Below are 20,258 nucleotides of genomic sequence, written 5' to 3' on the forward strand. Positions count from 1 at the left end.
TGAAAGCGCATGGACCTTTTCTAAACAACGTGCATGCTTTATTATTATTATTTAAGAATCGATTCTTGGCGTCATGAATCGATGCAGTCTATCGTGAAAACAAGAATCGCGATGCATCGATATGACGATGCATTTGCACACCCCTACTTCTGAGTGTTTTCTAACTGAACTGTGTCTGTGTGTGTTTGTTGTTTTGTGTTTGCAGGCGGGTGCTGGAGAGGAGGCTGCTGGGAAGGCGGCGGAGGAGGAGAAGGCAGCGGAGGGCCAGGAGGCGGCGGAGGAGAAGAAGACTAAACCGCAGAAGAAGAGCAAGATCTCCGTGGACATCGGGGCAGAGATGCAGCTCAAGGACATCCTGGACCCTACTACTGATGCCATCCAGGCATCTCACATGAAGTACGCAGCACATTACCGCAGAGATACACCAGCGGCGACGCGATTCAAGCGACAGAGTGCAGCAGCAAGCGATACGAGCGATTGAGGAGACAAGAGTATGTCCGTACAGGCAGAAGGCAAAGCATTCAAGCATTCCCATTGGCTGTGGTCACTGACCTCTATACAGTCATTGGCTGTCACGGCTTGTCGCCGAACCGCGTCATAGAAAGTTGAAAAGATTTCAACTTCAAATTGTCGCGCTCGTCGCGCAAATCGCTCTAGTCTCCAGAATCGCTTTTGTCTCTCGACTCAATACAAAGTCAATTACTCCCGTCGCTCGACTCGCTCAGATCGCCGCTGGTGTATTTCTGCGGTTACACTAGAATTGCACTACACTGCACTGCACTACACTACACTAGAATTGCACTGCACTGCACTGCACTGCACTACACTACACTACATTAACATTAGATGGAACTAAACTACACTACATTACATTACATTACACTGCACTACGCTACGCTACATTACACTACACTACACTACACTACACTACACTACACTACACTACACTACACTAGCATTTAGCACTGACCCCACCACTGACGCCATCCAGGCCTCACACATGAAGTACGCAAAGGGGCATCGCTCATATCAGGGGTGAGTTTCTCAAAAGGGAAGTTGTTAGCCTGTTAGCAACTTCGGTAGTTGCCAATGGGAAAATGCATTGAAAGCAATGAAGTAGCTAATGTAGTAAGCAACTTTGGTTTTGAGAAATTCACCCCAGGCTTTATTTATTGTGTTTTGATGCATCAATCAGAAAATACATACAAGCTGTATGGAATCAGCATTCATATTCAATACAATACATACAAGATGTATGAAATCAGCATTCAATACAATACATACAAGATGTATGGAATCAGCATTCAATACAATACATACAAACGTTCATATTCAATACAATACATACAAGATGTATGGAATCAGCATTCATATTCATGTTTTTATGACGTGCTGGACCACTGACGCCATGCAGGCCTCTCACAAGAAGTACGCACAGGGGCTTTTTAATGGATGGATGGATGAATCGATCTTTATTGTCCACAAGCAGAGTTTTATGAAGTAGTAGTACTCTTACAGAGGTACTGTAATTACAACACTAAAAGGTTGAACCCATGCAATATATTATACTACTAGTGTTGTAATTACATCTGTAAGGGTACTTTTACTAAAACTTTATACCGCTCTGTCCACAAGTGTGGAAACTTGTCTTCAGTTTCACCATGTAAAAGACACGTGAGCCAGACACTCCATTTCATCTCATAAATAGACGATTTAATGAATAAAATAAGTTGCGAAAGAGCACAGTGTTCGATACAAATCGCTCTTTGTTTATCATATTAACTCTGTTAATATACTTAGTTCATATGTTGTCTCTTCGCTCATCTCGTCATGTCTTCCCCTGTTTGGAGCATCATGGTTATGCCTCGTCATGTCTTCCCCTGTTTGGAGCATCATGGTTATGCCTCGTCATGTCTTCCCCTGTTTGGAGCATCATGGTTATGCGTTGGGACAATGTCAGGAGGCCAGCGGTGCCTTTCCAGACAGTAGTGATGCTAATTAAGTTAGCAACTTACTTGGTTTTAATGCAATTTCACATCAACGTGATGCTAATTAAGTTAGCAACTTACTTGGTTTTAATGCAATTTCACATGAACGTGATGCTAATGAAGTTAGCAACTTACTTGGTTTTAATGCAATTTCACATCAACGTGATGCTAATTAAGTTAGCAACTTACTTGGTTTTAATGCAATTTCACATCAACGTGATGCTAATGAAGTTAGCAACTTACTTGGTTTTAATGCAATTTCACATGAACGTGATGCTAATGAAGTTAGCAACTTACTTGGTTTTAATGCAATTTCACATCAACTCAGCACTTTTAATATCTCAAATCCCGCCATAAGCTGGTTTGCTCCATATTTGGAGCATGGGGAGCAGAGGGTTAGGATAAACGCAGATCTGTCACAACCATTAGCCGCAAATCTGGGCATCCCGCAGGGCTCAATCTTGGGGCCTCTGCTCTTCAGTCTGTACATACATGATCTGCCCACATGCTGCCGGGCATCCAACTGCCAAATGTATGCTGACGATACTGTAATTTATGCATCAGCCAAAACACCAAGCGCAGCAGCAGACATTTTGACTAAGGAGATGGAAGATGTATCCCGTTGGCTTAAGGACAACCATCTCACTCTGAACATCAAAAAGACAGTGTCTATGTGTTTTTCCATAAGAGGTAAAGCCTCCTGCTCTATCAAAATTGACCAGGACACAATAGACGAAGTTGAAGAATTTAAATTTTTAGGAATAATCTTAGACTCTCAGCTTAAGTTTAATAAACACATTAAGAAACTCACCACAACACTTCGAACAAACTTGAACTGTTTTAGAATGATAAGGCATCACATACCTGTCAAGGCAGCCTTACTGTTCTTTCATGCCATGATACTGTCCCACCTATCTTACTGTATTACTGTATGGAGCCAAGCCTCCCAGACATCAATCAAACCTATTTTATCATTATATAAACAGGCATTAAAGATACTGGACCAGGCAAGGCAAGGCAAGGCAAGTTTATTTATATAGCGCATTTCATACACAGGTGCAACTCAATGTGCTTCACAAAGTTAACAAATGTAAATGAAAGGAAAACAGGGAAATTAATTAGAGTCAAAAAAACATTTAAAACATTAAGATAAAACATAAGGTAAAAATAATAATAAAATAAAACATAAATAAACATAAAACCTTGAAAAACATCAATAATTTAAGAAAGCATCTGAGAACAGCTTTGTCTTGAGTCTAGATTTAAAGCTATCAATAGTGGGTGCATTTTTTACGTCATCTGGAAGCTGGTTCCAAAGCTTTGAAGCATAGAAGCTAAAGGCTGCCTCTCCACACTTTGTTTTGACTTTTGGAATCACCAGCAAATTCTTCTCCGTTGACCTTAGTGACCTGGTCGGTGCATACAGCTGAAACATATCCAGTAGATATGTGGGTCCCATTCCATTTAATGATTTAAACACAAGTAGCATTGCCTTAAAATCAATTCTGTAGCTTACTGGGAGCCAATGCAGCGATCTTAAAATTGGAGTAATGTGGTCAAACTTCCTTGTCTTTGCAAGAACCCTTGCAGCTGCATTTTGTACCAGTTGAAGCTGTTTAATGGTCTTATTTGGGAGGCCAGTAAACAGACTGTTACAGTAATCGACTTTACTAGAAATGAAGGCATGTATTAGCTTCTCCAGATCATGTTTAGACATCAGGCCCCTAAATTTAGAGACGTTTTTTATGTGATAAAATGCAGACTTAGTAATAGCTTTCATGTGACTGTTGAAATTTAGGTCACTGTCAATGAGGACCCCAAGATTTTTAACTGTTTCCCTTGGTTTCAGTCCCTTCGTTTCAAGGATAGTAGCAATCTTTTGTCTCTCCTCTCTTTTCCCAAATATAATGGACCAGAAACCAATAACGTGGCACCACTGCCTCATAGTAAAGAAATATAACCTCTTAAGCTTTGAGAATTTTATGAAGTTCTCTTTTCTTAAACTCATTTTTAAATGTGCAAACAATATTGCTCCTGTGGTACTGTGTCCATTTGTAACAAAAATAAGCTCAAGAAGAGCGGCCACCAGAGGAGCAGTGAATGGTAACTGCATTGCAGAGGTGCGCAAAACTTCTTTTGGTCAGTCTAGTTTCTCAGTTATTGGAACTCATATGTGGAACAGTTTACCAACTGTAATAAAAATCCAAACAGAGTTTAAAACATTTAACAGACAACTGAAACACTGGCTGAAGGAAAACCAAAAATGTAATCATAACACACAATAGTTAACACACACACATGCACACACAGCATATATAGGTCACCCTCATCATCTTGTTTTTTTCTTAATGCACAAGGCTTTTATATTATAGGGAGCATGTTTCAAGTTGGCTTATTATTGTCTTGTATACTGTATTGTACAATTGTACTTTTAGATGATTTATATGTTTTATTAGAGTAGGTAGCCTGATCAGGGACTGAGGTTGCAAATTAGCTATCTAGCTATAAACCTTTCATGTATTCACATCTGCAAGTTGTGTCATGGCTCTGCCATGTCATGTTTGTAACAATGTGCACTGCATTGTCCCTGCCAAATAAACTACAAATAATTTTTTTTTTTTAAACGTGATGCTAATGAAGTTAGCAACTTACTTGGTTTTAATGCAATTTCACATCAACGTGATGCTAATGAAGTTAGCAACTTACTTGGTTTTAATGCAATTTCACATCAACGTGATGCTAATGAAGTTAGCAACTTACTTGGTTTTAATGCAATTTCACATCAACGTGATGCTAATGAAGTTAGCAACTTACTTGGTTTTAATGCAATTTCACATCAACGTGATGCTAATGAAGTTAGCAACTTACTTGGTTTTAATGCAATTTCACATCAACGTGATGCTAATGAAGTTAGCAACTTACTTGGTTTTAATGCAATTTCACATCAACGTGATGCTAATTAAGTTAGCAACTTACTTGGTTTTAATGCAATTTCACATCAACGTGATGCTAATTAAGTTAGCAACTTTCTTGGTTTTAATGCAATTTCACATCAACGTGATGCTAATTAAGTTAGCAACTTACTTGGTTTTAATGCAATTTCACATCAACGTGATGCTAATTAAGTTAGCAACTTACTTGGTTTTAATGCAATTTCACATCAACGTGATGCTAATTAAGTTAGCAACTTTCTTGGTTTTAATGCAATTTCACATCAACGTGATGCTAAGTTGCTAAGTGGTTAGCAGAGGCGCTTTGGGTCCAGCTTGAGATTTTCCCTTTTGTTTGTTTGTTTGTTTGTTTTTTTGCCCACAGACAGTTCAAGTTGCCAAATCTTCAGTCGCTTATGAATGACTAATTTCAGCATGACCTGACTTGTCTATGTGATTAAAGGAGCGCTATGTAGCTCTACCTGTTGAGAGTTTAATTGAATTCTTGTTTATTTTGCAGGCTGCAGGATCTGACCAATCGGGATCTAGAGAAGCAAGAGAGGGAGAAATCACTCAACAGCCTCGAGGCCTTTGTCTTCGAGACCCAGGTAGCACACACACACACACACAGACACACACAAACTACACACAAAGACCCTAACCCTAACCCCCCCTCTCTTGCTCTCCCTGCCTCCCCCTGTATCAGGAGGAGTACCAGGCCGTGGTGTGGTTATGTGTATATACTATATCATATTGTGTGTGTGTGTGTGTGTGTGTGTGTGTGTGTGTGTGTGTCAGGATAAGCTGTACCAGGAGGAGTACCAGGCCGTGGTGTCGGAGGAGGAGCGGGAGGCTCTGGGCTCCAAGCTGAGCGCCGCGTCTGATTGGCTGGACGAGGACGGCTACTCTGCGGCCACTAAAGAGTTAAAGGAGAAGCTGTCAGAGCTGCGCAAGGCCACCAAGGCCATGATGTTCAGGTAGCTATAGCAACCAATATATACAATTACTATAGCAACCAATATATACAATTACTATAGCAACCAATATATACAATTACTATAGCAACCAATATATACAATTACTATAGCAACCAATATATACAATTACTATGGGGCACCTAAGTCACGCCCTTCTACTTCCGATCCGTGGGGCTGGAGCTCTCAAAATTTTGAATGAGAGTTAATGGATCGAGTCTAAATCCTCATCCCGTTTGGCATGTGCTCCGGATTTCACATATGATGACGGTGTATTGAAAGGTTTGGATTTGCGTCGTAAGACCACTCATTTTCGACACGCAAGAAACGTTATTTTAGCTTTTGTGCAAAACTGTGTGAGAGATTACACGTGCGCCTCGCATATTTGACGTGAACCGAGGCACAGCCAACCCTACCGCTGCACCGTGGCGTAAGTGGCTGCACGTCGGACATGCGACGTCTGTTGTATAGTCCAAATAATTGCATATTTTTGCACACACAAACTCAAAAATCGCTTGCCAAGTGAAGTCAACAAGCACACCATTGGTTGTTATTAATTCTGAGGCACAGCATATGTGTGATCGACGGGGGAATGCGAGGTGGATTGGAAAATGGCTTTGATCAGTCCATTACAGCCCAGTCAAAAGTTTTTGCATTTTCAGCCCCATGAGCCGCCCGGAAGGGGTGGAGTCTTAGGTGCCCCATAGCAACCATAGCAACCAAGGCCATGATGTTCAGGTAGCTATAGCAACCAATATATACAATTACTATAGCAACCAATATATACAATTCCTATAGCAATCAATATATACAATTACTATGGCAATCATAGCAACCAAGGCCATGATGTTCAGGTAGACACACACACACACACCAGCAAGGCCATGATGTTCAGGTAGAGACTCTTCTCGCTCTCGCTCTCTCTCTCTATCTCTCCCCAAGTCCACTTGCTGGCAGTTTAAACTCCTTGCTTTTTTTTCAGGGTGGACGAGAGACGCAAGTGGCCCGAGCGCCTCGCTTCCCTCGACAGCCGCCTCAACCAATCCACATTCTTCCTCAGGTGAGTGACTGCAAGCTTAACCAATCAGAATACCTCCTGAGGTGTGAAGGACAGCAGGCTTGACCAACCCACTACTGTATTGCTCGAGTTGCATTTTAATATGGCCAAGGTTGCAAGCCTTGAGGTTCAGTAGCTGCAGTTGGTTGCCGACTTACTCTTTAAGACGCGAGTAATTACTCTGTTCCAGAGGGTTGTCCTCAGAGACGCCCCAGAGGAGAACTCATGCTCTTCATAATTACAGCTACTGTCTGAGGAAGGAGGCTCATTCATAAGGCTCCCTCGAGGACACCTCTTTCACGCGTCTCCCTCAAGGGAGGGATTCATTCAGAAGCAGAGAGCCTCGATACTAAAATAGCTCCCGTGCGTCATAAACATTTAGTAGCTACAATGGACGCCATGTCAGTGGGAGGATTGATGCCCCCATCTCTTCCTGCACTGAGGGAGAGTTAGTGAAGACGACTCCTATACACACAAGAGCTGATGGGGAGAGTTCGTAAAGAAGACTCCCTATATAGCCGGTATAACCGGTAACTTACTTGTTTCATAAATGCAGGGCAGCAGCGGGCTTATGGTTACCCTGTAAATATAATGAAGTGGCTTTAGATAAAAGTGTCAGGTAAGTGTAATGTAATAGTTATGTAATGTGGAGCTGAGCATAGCCATGGATTCAGCTCAGTGGGAGGACTGGTGGCCATCGGGCCGTTTTTACGACCTGTTCACGACATCCGTGTGTCCCTCTCTTTGTCTTTCCGTTCCTCCTAGCCTTTTGCTTATGGCCTCGAGCTGCGAGGCAACGTCATCGACGCAAACTAGACCTTGATAGTCGGTCGCGTTTCCGATATCTGCGGCCGCCATGTTACTCCAGATATAACCTCTGTTAACTAACTGTATTGCTGTCGCCTTGTGTCGGGGAAATCTCCGTGCAATAGCCATATATGAAGTTCATTAACTGACTGTATGAAAGTTAAATAAGGCAACTATATTATTGCCTACTGTCTGTTTCCTATTTTTTCCTGCACTGTTGGCAACGCATTGGCCTAGTGCAATTAAGTTTGTCCGCTAAATGCCTTTACAACGATACGAGGGTTCTCACAACTTTACAAACAGGGCAAAGAAACGTCTTTCTGCACGGGCGCTGTCTGTATTTTGAGCTCGTGTTGTTGGTTATCCAGCGTCTGCATGAAAAAAAGGTTGACAAAAGCGGTTTGCCTCCCTTAAAACACCGCTGATAATACTTCTGACCAACTTGGAATAAAGTAGCCTAAATCAAATTAATGGTTGGCTATTAGGCCTACGAATGCACGACTACCCAAAATACATTTATTTAAAAAATATGAAATAGCCTACACAACAACGGAAGGATTTGTCTATCGTAACCTGCCGTCTGATACAAAATTAAGTTAGTGGTGATGACTCCTCTATCGGAGTGAGGTAATGCAATGCGAAAATCCTTCCCCCCAAAAATATTGTTTTACAAGTAAAACTGTTGTTGGCAGCTGAGTTGTCTGAGGTAAGATGGCAGCGCTGTTCCCTGATTTCTGCCTACAGTTTAGAATGCCAACTTCACAATTTTCTCCACGGAGGCGGGGATTCGGCAAGTCGAAGCAATGGGTGCGCGCGAGGACGCTAGGTTAGAAAGTTAAGGGGCGGGGTTGTCCGGCCGAAGTCCGGACAGCTGGTCACCCTAGTGGGAGGACTGGTGGCGCCCCCTACTGCCCATAGCCATGGATTCAGCTCAGTGGGAGGACTGGTGGCGCCCCCTACTGCCCATAGCCATGGATTCAGCTCAGTGCGAGGTCTGGTGGCGCCCCCTACTGCCCACCAGCCACTTAGCTCTCCAGTATCTCTTCAGGATCAAGGAGCTTTATTCTGTTTTTTTTCCCCCTCTCACTTCTGTCTTTACTTTTTTATTTTAATTTTCTTTATGTGTGTTATTTGACCCTGCTTGTTAATGTGCCAACCCCACATGAATGCTCTGTACTCATTGCTGAAGCTTTACGCAGCGGCAGCTGTTGGTGGCAGTAATGCCCTATGTTGGTAGCTACCGGTAAGCACCAATAAGCGATGATGATGATGATGATGATGATGATGGAGAAGAAGGGGATTTAATCACGCGTGTACTGCAGTGCTGTTCTGTCCTCGTCATAGTGTCTCGTCATGAGGACTTGTAGAGAGTTACTTGTGCACAATCCCTGGTGCTGAACAAAAAGATTACGTATTTTTGGAAAAAGGGTTCGCACACTTTGGATCTTTTCTTCTTAAAGTTATTTTTTCCTCCTTTTATTCATCCATTCACTGGCAATGACGTCTCGACTTCTCGGTCTTCCTCAGTCTCGTCATGAGGACTTCCCATGTACGCACGAGACTGGCAGTACACAGGCGTTTCCATGTACGCACGAGACTGGCAGTACTCAGGCGTTTCCATGTACGCACGAGACTGGCAGTACACTACTCAGGCGTTTCCATGTACGCACGAGACTGGCAGTACACTACTCAGGCGTTTCCATGTACACACGAGACTGGCAGTACTCAGGCGTTTCCATACGTCCACATGGGAGTTGCAGTAATGACTTTAAATGGCTGATCCTGTTTCACTACTGAAGCTTCTCTCTCTGCCTACACAGACACAGACACAGGTGCTCCCAGTACACAATAGGGAAGGGGAGGATGCCTCTCGTCTGCCAGTCTCTCCATGTTGTCTTTAAAACAAAGTGTCTGCTGGTGGCATTGCTCCAGTGAAACTGCCGTGCTATTGTGACCATGTTGGGATTAGCCGAGGGCTTTATCTTGCAGCCTTGGGAGTCAGTTTCCACAGAATAGACCTCAGAAACAGCTCAGGTGTCACGCATGTTATGTGCACACCGATCTTATGTTTAGTGGACAAAAACGGCATTTTATTGTGTTAATATTATGTGTTTAGTAGGTATCTGAGTTGCTGAGCTTTAGATTAAGTTATTGACACAGCTTGTCCCTCTCCAGTACAAGTGTCATATAGAGTAGAGTAGAGTAGAGTAGGGACATGGGACACTGCCCCCGTGTGGTCGTTAATGGAACTCCTCCCTCAAACATGAAGCTGATCCCTCTCCACTGCCTCTAAGGAGGCTATGTGTTTGCACGTATCCTTCTGAAATTGATTACGCTTTGGTGTTGATCTGAGCTGTCGTGGTGAAGGTGTGCTTTCTGACTGCTCTTAATGGTCAAGTTGTCAACGGCTATTTATTTCAGAGACAGAGCCCTTGCAGAGAAAAAACGAGGGGGAGGAATATGTGTCTACACACATGATGCTTGGTGCAATAATGCTACGGTAGTACAGAGGCACTGCTCTCCACGAGTGGAGTTCATGATCATCAAGTGCCGACCCTTCTATTTACCCAGAGAAATATCCGCTATCCTATTAGTCGCCGTCTACCTCGCACCCAGCAACAACAACAGCGTCAAAAGCGAGGCACTGAACGAGCTGCATCGGGGCATCAGTGAACAACAAGATGCACACCCAGATGCCTTCACAGTGGTACTGGGAGATTACAACCACGGAAATCTCAAAACAGTACTCCCAAAATTTCATCAACATGTCAACTTCCCAACAAGAGAACAAAACACCCTGGACCTCGTTTACACAAATCAGAAGAGAGCATACAAGGCAAAGCCCATCCCCCACATTGGATCATCAGACCACACAACAATTCTCCTACTGCCAGCTTACAGACAAAGGGCAAAACTCACCAAACCAGTTCAGAAGGAGGTGAGAAAATGGCCTGAGGGAGCCATCTCACGACTACAGGACTGTTTTGAAACCACAGACTGGGACATTTTTAAAACAGCTGCCACCCACAGCAATCACATTGACATTGAGGAGTACACAGACACCGTGACCTCCTACATCACAAAATGCATCGATGATGTTACAGAAATAAAACACATCACCACCAGGGCCAACCAGAAGCCATGGTTCACAGGAGACGTCCACCGACTGCTGAGGGCCAGAGACAAAGCCTTCAGAGCAGGAGACGTAGCTGGCCTAAAGACAGCAAGGGCAAACCTGTCCCAGGGCATCAGGAAAGCAAAAAAGGAATACTCAGACAGAATAACAACACACTTCAAAGACAGCAGAGATGCACAGAGCCTGTGGCAGGGCATACAGGCCATCACGGACTATAAGCCTGCACCACGAAGCTGTGACAACAACACCTCTCTGCTAAACGACATGAACAGTTTCTTTGCCCGCTTTGAAGCACAAAATGACACTCACCCACAGAAAACACCCCCTCCCCCTCATGATCAACCCCTTTACCTGTCCTCTGCCAGTGTTAAGAGAACACTGGCCACCATCAACCCACGCAAAGCAGCTGGCCCAGACAACATACCAGGCCGAGTGTTGAAGGATTGTGCAGAAGAGCTGAAGGATGTCTTCACAGACATCTTTAACATCTCTCTGGAGCAAGCAGTCATCCCATCACTTTTCAAAGCTGCTACCATCATACCTGTGCCGAAGAAATCATCACCATCATGCTTCAATGACTACCGTCCTGTAGCACTGACGCCCATAATCATGAAGTGCTTCGAACGGCTAGTCCTGTCACACATCAAAGCCACCCTAACCCCCCCACCCTAGGCCCCTAACAGTTCGCATACCGAGCCAAGCGATCCACGGAGGATGCAATTTGCTCTGCCCTCCATCCAGCCCTCACCCACTTGGACAATAAAGACTCATATGTGAGAATGCTGTTCATTGACTTCAGTTCAGCATTCAATACCATAATACCACGACAACTCATCATAAAACTGGACAAACTAGGTTTCAGCACCTCCCTCTGCAACTGGCTGCTGGACTTCCTGATGCAAAGACCACAAGCAGTACGGGTAGGGAACAACACCTCAAGCACCCTGACCCTGAGCACGGGGGCTCCGCAAGGTTGCGTTCTCAGCCCCCTGCTGTTCACGCTGCTGACACACGACTGCACAACGACCCACAGCACTAACCATCTAGTGAAGTTTGCGGATGATACAACACTGGTGGGCCTCATCACCAAGGGCGATGAGACTCACTACAGAGAAGAAGTAGACCTGCTGGCCAGATGGTGCAAAGACAACAACCTCCTGCTGAATGTCAACAAGACCAAGGAGATTGTTGTCAACTTCCAAAGGGTCCAAAAACAACTGCCACCACTGACCATCGACGGCGATGCTGTGGAGAGAGTGAGCAGCACCAAGTTCCTTGGAGTGCACATCAGCGACGACCTCTCTTGGACCACCAACACTACATCATTGGCGAAGAAGGCCCATCAGCGTCTCTACTTCCTGCGCAAACTAAAGAAGGCAAGTGCTACACCCTCCATCATGACAACATTCTACAGAGGAACCATAGAGAGCGTCGTGTCCAACTGCATCACAGTGTGGGGAGCACGGAGAAAAACAGGAAGACACTCCAGCGTGTTGTGAACACAGCGAAGAAGATCATTGGAGTACCACTCCCCTCCCTGCAGGACATTTACACCACACGCCTCACCCGGAAAGCACTGATGATCATCAAAGACACAAGCCACCCTGCACACAAACTGTTCAGCCTCCTGCCCTCTGGAAAGAGGTACAGGCGCCTCCGTTCCCGTACCACCAGGCTGGCGAGCAGCACAATGCACCAAGCGATCAAGATGCTGAACACTCAACCCACTCTCCCTCCACTGTCAGCCTCTAGCCAGCAAGGCCACTGACAACCCCCCCCCCCCCCCTCCCTCACCTCCATATCTGCGACTGAACATTCCACCTGCACTACTATACTTATGACTGAACTTTCAACCTGCACTAACTCAAAACATGCGCACACACACACACACACACACACACACACACAAGCACACTGCACTTTCTGCACTAAACTCAAACATACACACACTGACACACACACACACACACACACAGACGCACGAACACACACACAGACGCACACCGCACCTTCTACCTGCACTAAAACACATACACACACACACACACACAACACACACCGTCACACACACACACACACACACACACACACACACACACACACACACACACACACACACACACTGCTGCTGGTGTACTTGACAGACCTTTTTAATATATATACTTTTTTTTCCCTTCAAAATGCTACTATTACCATGTCAGAACGCTATAAAGGACTTTTTTAGGAAAAGCACAAAAGCACAACAATACCTCTTAATGTATGTCCTCTACAAGTCTTCTGTTGTCCAGTCTTTCACTTTAAATGTCTGTATGAGCACTGTCTATGTCCATACTGTCTTAAGTCCATGTATAAGTACTGTCTATGTCTATACTGTCTATGTCCTTACCTAGATTAGTCTATGTCTGCATGGGAAAGCAAAAAATGTAATTTCAAATTCTTTGTATGACCAGTGCATGTAAAGAAATTGACAATAAAACCTACTTGACTTGACTCTTGACTTGACTTGATGTTGACTTTTGTATTTCTAATGCCAGTTTCTTATGCTGATTTCTAATGCCTATTTATAATGTGCATTTCTCTAATGCCTATTTGTAATGTGCATTTCTCTAATGCCTATTTGTAATGTGCATTTCTCTAATGGCTGTATGTGTAATGTGTGTTTTTCAAATGGCTGTATGTGTAATGTGTGTTTCTCTAATGCCTATTTGTAATGTGTGTTTCTCTAATATGCTTCTAGTCTTTATAATGTTTATGTCTCTAACGTGTGTATTTGTACTCCTGTCTTGTCCCTCAGGGGAGCTCAGCTGATTCCAGAGGCAGACCAGATCTTCACTGAAGTGGAACTCAAGACCCTGGAGAAGGTCATCAATGAAACCACAGTAAGTCACATAGACGTCTACATAATGTCAATAACATCATCACAAGTCAATACAAGAGCACAGGTGTCATGTCACAGCTGAGTCATAAGATCTGGGATGTGTCATGTCAAAGGTCATCGATGGCCAGAGGAGGACAAGGCCTGAGCTCCTCTGGTCATTACAAGGCCTGAGCTCCTCTGGCCATTACAAGGCCTGAGCTCCTCTGGTCATTACAAGGCCTGAGCTACTCTGGTCATTACAAGGCCTGAGCTTCTCTGGTTATTACATGGGCTCCTCTGGTCATTACAAGGCCTGAGCTCCTCTGGTCATTACAAGGCCTGAGCTCCTCTGGTCATTACAAGGCCTGAGCTCCTCTGGTCATTACAAGGCCTGAGCTCCTCTGGTTATTACATGGGCTCCTCTGGTTATTACAAGGCCTGAGCTCCGCTGGTCATTACAAGGCCTGAGCTCCTCTGGTCATTACAAGGCCTGAGCTCCTCTGGTCATTACAAGGCCTGAGCTCCTCTGGTCATTACAAGGCCTGAGCTCCTCTGGTCATTACAAGGCCTGAGCTCCTCTGGTCATAACAAGGCCTGAGCTCCTTAGGAGGTTATTACAAGGCCTGAGCTCCTCTGGTCATTACAAGGCCTGAGCTTCTCTGGTTATTACATGGGCTCCTCTGGTTATTACACTCAGCTCCTTAGGAGGTTATTTCATGTTTGTTTGTTGTTGATTATCATCCGATGTGAAAGAATGAGGTTAGCTGAGCAGGACAAGCAATCTGAAAAGCCTTAGATGCTCTTGTTACTTACATTGTATGTACGTTGTACTGATGTGCTACGGTGTCCTCTCTGCTGCTGTACTGATCTGCTACGGTGTCCTCTCTGCTGCTGTACTGATCTGCTACGGTGTCCTCTCTGCTGCTGTACTGATCTGCTATGGTGTCCTCTCTGCTGTGGTGCTGATCTGCTATGGTGTCCTCTCTGCTGTGGTGCTGATCTGCTATGGTGTCCTCTCTGCTGTGGTGCTGATCTGCTATGGTGTCCTCTCTGCTGTGGTGCTGATCTGCTATGGTGTCCTCTCTGCTGTGGTGCTGATCTGCTATGGTGTCCTCTCTGCTGTGGTGCTGATCTGCTATGGTGTCCTCTCTGCTGTGGTGCTGATCTGCTATGGTGTCCGCTCTGCTGTGGTGCTGATCTGCTATGGTGTCCTCTCTGCTGTGGTGCTGATCTGCTATGGTGTCCTCTCTGCTGTTGTGCTGATCTGCTATGGTGTCCTCTCTGCTGTGGTGCTGATCTGCTATGGTGTCCTCTCTGCTGTGGTGCTGATCTGCTATGGTGTCCTCTCTGCTGTTGTGCTGATCTGCTATGGTGTCCTCTCTGCTGTTGTGCTGATCTGCTATGGTGTCCTCTCTGCTGTTGTGCTGATCTGCTATGGTGTCCTCTCTGCTGTGGTGCTGATCTGCTATGGTGTCCTCTCTGCTGTGGTGCTGATCTGCTATGGTGTCCTCTCTGCTGTTGTACTGATCTGCTATGGTGTCCGCTCTGCTGTTGTACTGATCTGCTATGGTGTCCTCTCTGCTGTGGTGCTGATCTGCTATGGTGTCCTCTCTGCTGTGGTGCTGATCTGCTATGGTGTCCTCTCTGCTGTTGTACTGATGTGCTACGGTGTCCTCTCTGCTGCTGTACTGATCTGCTATGATGTGGAGGACTGAGACTAGCTGAGGACAAGTGCTCCTCTACTGATAAGCTGCTGCTGGCTGCTGTTGTTATTTACATTGTTTGTGCTGCTGCTGTTGTTTACATTCCTGATGGTGTCCTCTCTACTGTAGACGTGGAAGTGTTGTTGTTTACTTTCCTGATGGTGTTGTTGTTTACACTCCTGATGGTGTTGTTGTTTACATTCCTGATGGTGTTGTTGTTTACACTCCTGATGGTGTTGTTGTTTACATTTCTGATGGTGTTGTTATTTACATTGTTTGTGCTGCTGTTGTTGTTTACATTCCTGATGGTGTTGTTGTTTACATTCCTGATGGTGTTGTTGTTTACACTCCTGATGGTGTTGTTGTTTACACTCCTGATGGTGTTGTTGTTTACATTCCTGATGGTGTTGTTGTTTACATTCCTGATGGTGTTGTTGTTTACATTCCTGATGGTGTTGTTGTTTACACTCCTGATGGTGTTGTTGTTTACACTCCTGATGGTGTTGTTGTTTACATTCCTGATGGTGTTGTTGTTTACACTCCTGATGGTGTTGTTGTTGTTTACATTCCTGATGGTGTTGTTGTTTACATTCCTGATGGTGTTGTTGTTTACATTCCTGATGGTGTTGTTGTTTACATTCCTGATGGTGTCCTCTCTACTGTAGACGTGGAAGAATGAGACGGTGGCGGAGCAGGAGAAGCGCTCCCCTACTGAGCGGCCGGTGCTGCTCTCTAAAGACATCGACGCCAAGATCACCCTGCTGGAGAGAGAGGTGAACTACCTGCTGAACAAGATGAAGTTCGCTAAGCCCAAACCCAAAGCCAAGCCCAAGGAGAAGAACGACACCAGCGCCGACGCCGACGCAGAGAAAGGCAAAGCCAGCAGCAGCAGCAGCAGCACGGAGGAAAAGACTGGTAAGATGACGGGGCACTCTTATATTTGTTAAATTTTATTTTTATTTTACCTTTGTTTCACCAGGGAAACGATCACATTGAGAGAGTTCTCTGCTCTATTTTTTTAAAGAAGACACTATTTTTGGTATTTTTAATAATGTTCCACCTTTAAAGGTTTTGAACTTTTTAAAATGTATTGACCAAGTCTTAATCTCTCATCTTTCCTGTCTTTTGCATTCCTTCCACTTTCCTCTCTAGTGTCTTCTCTGGCTCTGGTGTATGTCAATCTCTTTTATTGCACCACTCTTTTCACTGCAACTATTTAATTTCTCTCTTGCACTCACTCGCACGCTCTCTCTCTCTCTCTCTCTCTCTCTCTCTCTCTCTCTCTCTCTCTCTCTCTCTCTCTCTCTCTCTCTCTCTCTCTCGGGGTTGGGGTTTGTATATTAATATAAATATCATGTGTGTTGTGTCATCAGCTGAGGAGGAGGTGAAGCCAGCGGAGGAGCCTCCTACAGCAGGAGAGAAAGAAGAGACCACGACAGAAAACGAAACGCAAACTCAAGAGTCCACGACGACCGGTAAGGCACTCACTCACGGGGGACATTTATTTCTTTTCTTGAAGCCAGAAACCAAACTCTGCAGCACAAAATACAGTGTATGGCAGTGATCAGTATACACAGCTTACAGCAATATATATACAGTAAACACAGCTTACAGCAACATATATCCAGGATATCAATATACGCGCTCGCTCAAATGCATATCCAGACACACTGCTTACAACAATACATAGCCCAGATATCAATGAACACGACGTGCAACAATGCATATCCCGGATATCAATGTACTCAGCGTACAACAAGAAATAGCTCACAGCTTCTTCTGTTACAGTGTAACATGGCTCCACTCTAGTCATGCTCAGTATTGGATGTCTGTCATCGATAGGCAGCAGTTATTTCGTAACAGTGTCAACTGTGTGAACCGTCCCTGTCAAAGTGTATATGGTTTACGCAGACACATCACAGAGCATAGTCGTGGGAAATAAAGACGTACTATTTTCTGTTGGTATTTAAATATTTTGATTATTTATATATCATGCTGAGATGCCCCAGCACCCCCTGTTAAAAAAGCACTTCCCACAGCCATGTCGCGGAGAGGTGTATACACACAGAATGGAAATTTTGGAAATTTCACTTTTAGCCTTTATAAGAAGAAATTAACCCAAGAGACCTCGGCAAACATATTGTCAACACAGTGCGAACCTTAAGACAAATGGGGTTAAAGTCATCCCGACCACATGCTTCCACTCTGACGATGTTGCCTGAGGTCGTGTCGTCAAAGGTGAGAGCAGGTTTGCACACTGAAAAAGACACTAAGGTCTATGAGCTCTCTAAAAATATATATTTTTAAAAAACTTGATAGTGACTTAAGTGTCTTTTGTCAGTGTGCAACCATGCTGCCTGTCCTTTTAGCGGTTCCATTAGCGTCCACGTGCGCTAGTGGCTCCACGCGGCTAACGACGCTGCCTGTGGTAGTGTTGCCATAGTTACACTGTAACCATGCTGCCTGGGGTATGTTGCCATAGTTACACCGTAACGATGCTGCCTGCAGTAGTGTTGCCATAGTTACACTGTAACCATGCTGCTGCCTGTGGTAGTGTTGCCATAGTTACACTGTAACCATGCTGCCTGCCTGTGGTAGTGTTGCCATAGTTACACTGTAACCATGCTGCTTGAGGAGGTGGCGAATGGCGGGAGCAAGAGGCATCATGGGAGTGGGAGGGAGGGCCAATCAGAATACAGAGAGGGAGGAGAGGAGGCGTTTGATTGGCTGAGGTGGTGGAGAAGTTCATATCTGATTGATTGACAAGGTCCTGTAGAAGTTAGTGTCTTAGCCCCCTGTGCTGTCTCCATGTCGCCCCGTAGAGAGACACGTACACAACGGCCGAGATGTGGAACAGTTATAACACACACAGGCCACCAGGGGGCACCAGGCGCAGAAGGTAAAGACAACCCCACAGAGGGAATGAATGGTAACACTTGGCTTGACGCCAGCGCCATACGCATCGCATGACCTATATGCCGCCCTGGGCTCCCTGTTTCCAAAGGCATTACGCTGCTAACTGAACTCACTGTGGGTTTGAGTGGTCACAGTGCAATCACACTTTGGGAATCTCTCTCTCCCTCTCTCTTCCTCTCTCTTCCTCTCTCTCTCTCTGCCTCTCTCTCTCTCTCTCTCTCTCTCTCTCTCTCTCTGCCTCTCTCTCTCTCTCTGCCTCTCTCTCTCTGCCTCTCTCTCTCTCTCTCTCTCTCTCTCTCTCTCTCTGCCTCTCTCTCTCTCTCTCTCTCTCTCTCTCTCTCTCTGCCTCTCTCTCTCTGCCTCTCTCTCTCTGCCTCTCTCTCTGTCTGTATCTCTCTCTCTCTCTCTCTCTCTCTCTGTCTCTCTCGCGCGCATTCTCTCAAGGTCTCACTCTCCCTCTTGTCTGTCTTTCTCGCTCTCTCTCTTTTTCTCTCTCTCTCTCTCTGACTCTCTCTATCTGTCTCTCTCTCTCTCTCTCTCTCTCTCTCTCTCTCTCTCTCTCTCTCTCTCTCTCTGTATCTCTCTCTGTATCTCTCTCTCTCTTTCTCTAATTCTAATTCAAATTCAAATTCAAAAGTGCTTTATTGGCATGACAAAAGAAACTTTGTATTGCCAAAGCATGGTACATAACATATGTAAGACAATACTCTCTCTCTCTCTCTCTCTCTCTCTCTCTCTCTCTCTCTCTCTCTCTCTCTCTCTCTCTCTCTCTCTCTCTCTCTCTCTCTCTCGCTTTAGTGTGGTGTTGCCGTAAGGGACAACATGGCTTCTGCATGGGCTCAGAAATATTGCGTACTATCCATTCCTTATTTAATTATGTTTATATTTGTATGTTATGTTAATTCATGATTAACCTTTAGTTTTTTTGTTTGTCTGTTTTTTTTGTCTGTTTCAGATCAAGAGGACACCAAGTCAAATCATAAAAACGATGAGTTATAACATCTGGAGCTCGAGTATCTTTGTATTTATTGACTGGAATGAGATGGTTCAGGTTTTCTTTTTTTTGTCAGTCGTCATCATTCTTCCTCCTTTATGTTGCGCTCAGCACCGTCGCCACCACCGACCCCCAATGACATCATCACCGACCCCCAATGACATCATCGTAGTTGGCCACTGTGGAGGTGTATATTTTGTTTTATTTCCTGGATGGAAGTCAGCAAAGCTGAGCCGACTCCGGATCTGGGCCTGATCAGGTGCCGATTCGGCCCGGGTGTGGTCCCGATCCTGCCCTCCCTTTCTCCAGGGTTCCTTTCTGGCTTGGAGTTGGGTCACGTGGTGCCCCCACCATCTGAAGACACCCCCCCCCCCCCACACACACACACACACACACACAGTAAGAACTCCTAAAGCACTCTGGATCTTCTCTTTCCTCCTGAGTCCCCCTCTCTGCCTCCACCAAGACGTTTCATGACCCCAACCCACATCAGAATGCTCAGCGCTCATGGGCCATTCCGGAACTGAGCTGGGTAGAAGAGAGGATGTGATGTCAGAAGCTGTTTACTTGCTCGCTCGTTGCCAATGCACCCAATCACACACCTCCATAGTCACACACCCAGACGCCCAGGGAGAAATGCACCCAATCACACACACCTCCTCGTGTGTTATGGTGGAATATCATCAGTTTGCATTCATGCTCTTGGTTTCTTGTTGTACATGTCTCTATCTCAAGCATGGGCCCCTCTGCTCATGATGATGCTCATTTCAAGTCTGCTGCTTCTGTGATTCTGTAATTCGGGGACACGTACAGTTTCATAGCACAAAGAAAAGAAGAAAACAAAAAGGGTTTTAATAGTCTGTGGAGTGACTGCGGTCGGTGTGCCTCTTATGCTA

At 45.0% G+C, this 20,258-nt stretch overlaps 1 protein-coding gene across 2 annotated transcripts in view; it reads left to right on the forward strand.

Annotated features, from left to right (window-relative positions):
• Window positions 1–19,567, forward strand: part of hyou1 (hypoxia up-regulated 1) — a 38,831-nt gene extending 19,264 nt beyond the window's left edge. The window contains exons 18-26 of one of the 2 annotated variants that reach the window (XM_063202681.1): window positions 206–396; window positions 5,439–5,526; window positions 5,717–5,895; window positions 6,875–6,952; window positions 13,687–13,771; window positions 16,118–16,367; window positions 16,826–16,927; window positions 18,275–18,351; window positions 19,324–19,567. In XM_063202681.1, the coding sequence (XP_063058751.1) occupies window positions 206–396; window positions 5,439–5,526; window positions 5,717–5,895; window positions 6,875–6,952; window positions 13,687–13,771; window positions 16,118–16,367; window positions 16,826–16,927; window positions 18,275–18,315 (1,014 nt within the window). In that variant the 3' untranslated portion in view covers window positions 18,316–18,351; window positions 19,324–19,567. The remainder of the gene's footprint in view (window positions 1–205; window positions 397–5,438; window positions 5,527–5,716; window positions 5,896–6,874; window positions 6,953–13,686; window positions 13,772–16,117; window positions 16,368–16,825; window positions 16,928–18,274; window positions 18,352–19,323) is intronic. The other variant, XM_063202680.1, reaches the window with a different exon arrangement.
• The last annotated feature ends 691 nt before the right edge of the window (window positions 19,568–20,258 follow it).

The sequence above is a fragment of the Engraulis encrasicolus genome, chromosome 7, assembly GCF_034702125.1.
Source record: "Engraulis encrasicolus isolate BLACKSEA-1 chromosome 7, IST_EnEncr_1.0, whole genome shotgun sequence".
Lineage (NCBI taxonomy): Eukaryota > Metazoa > Chordata > Actinopteri > Clupeiformes > Engraulidae > Engraulis > Engraulis encrasicolus.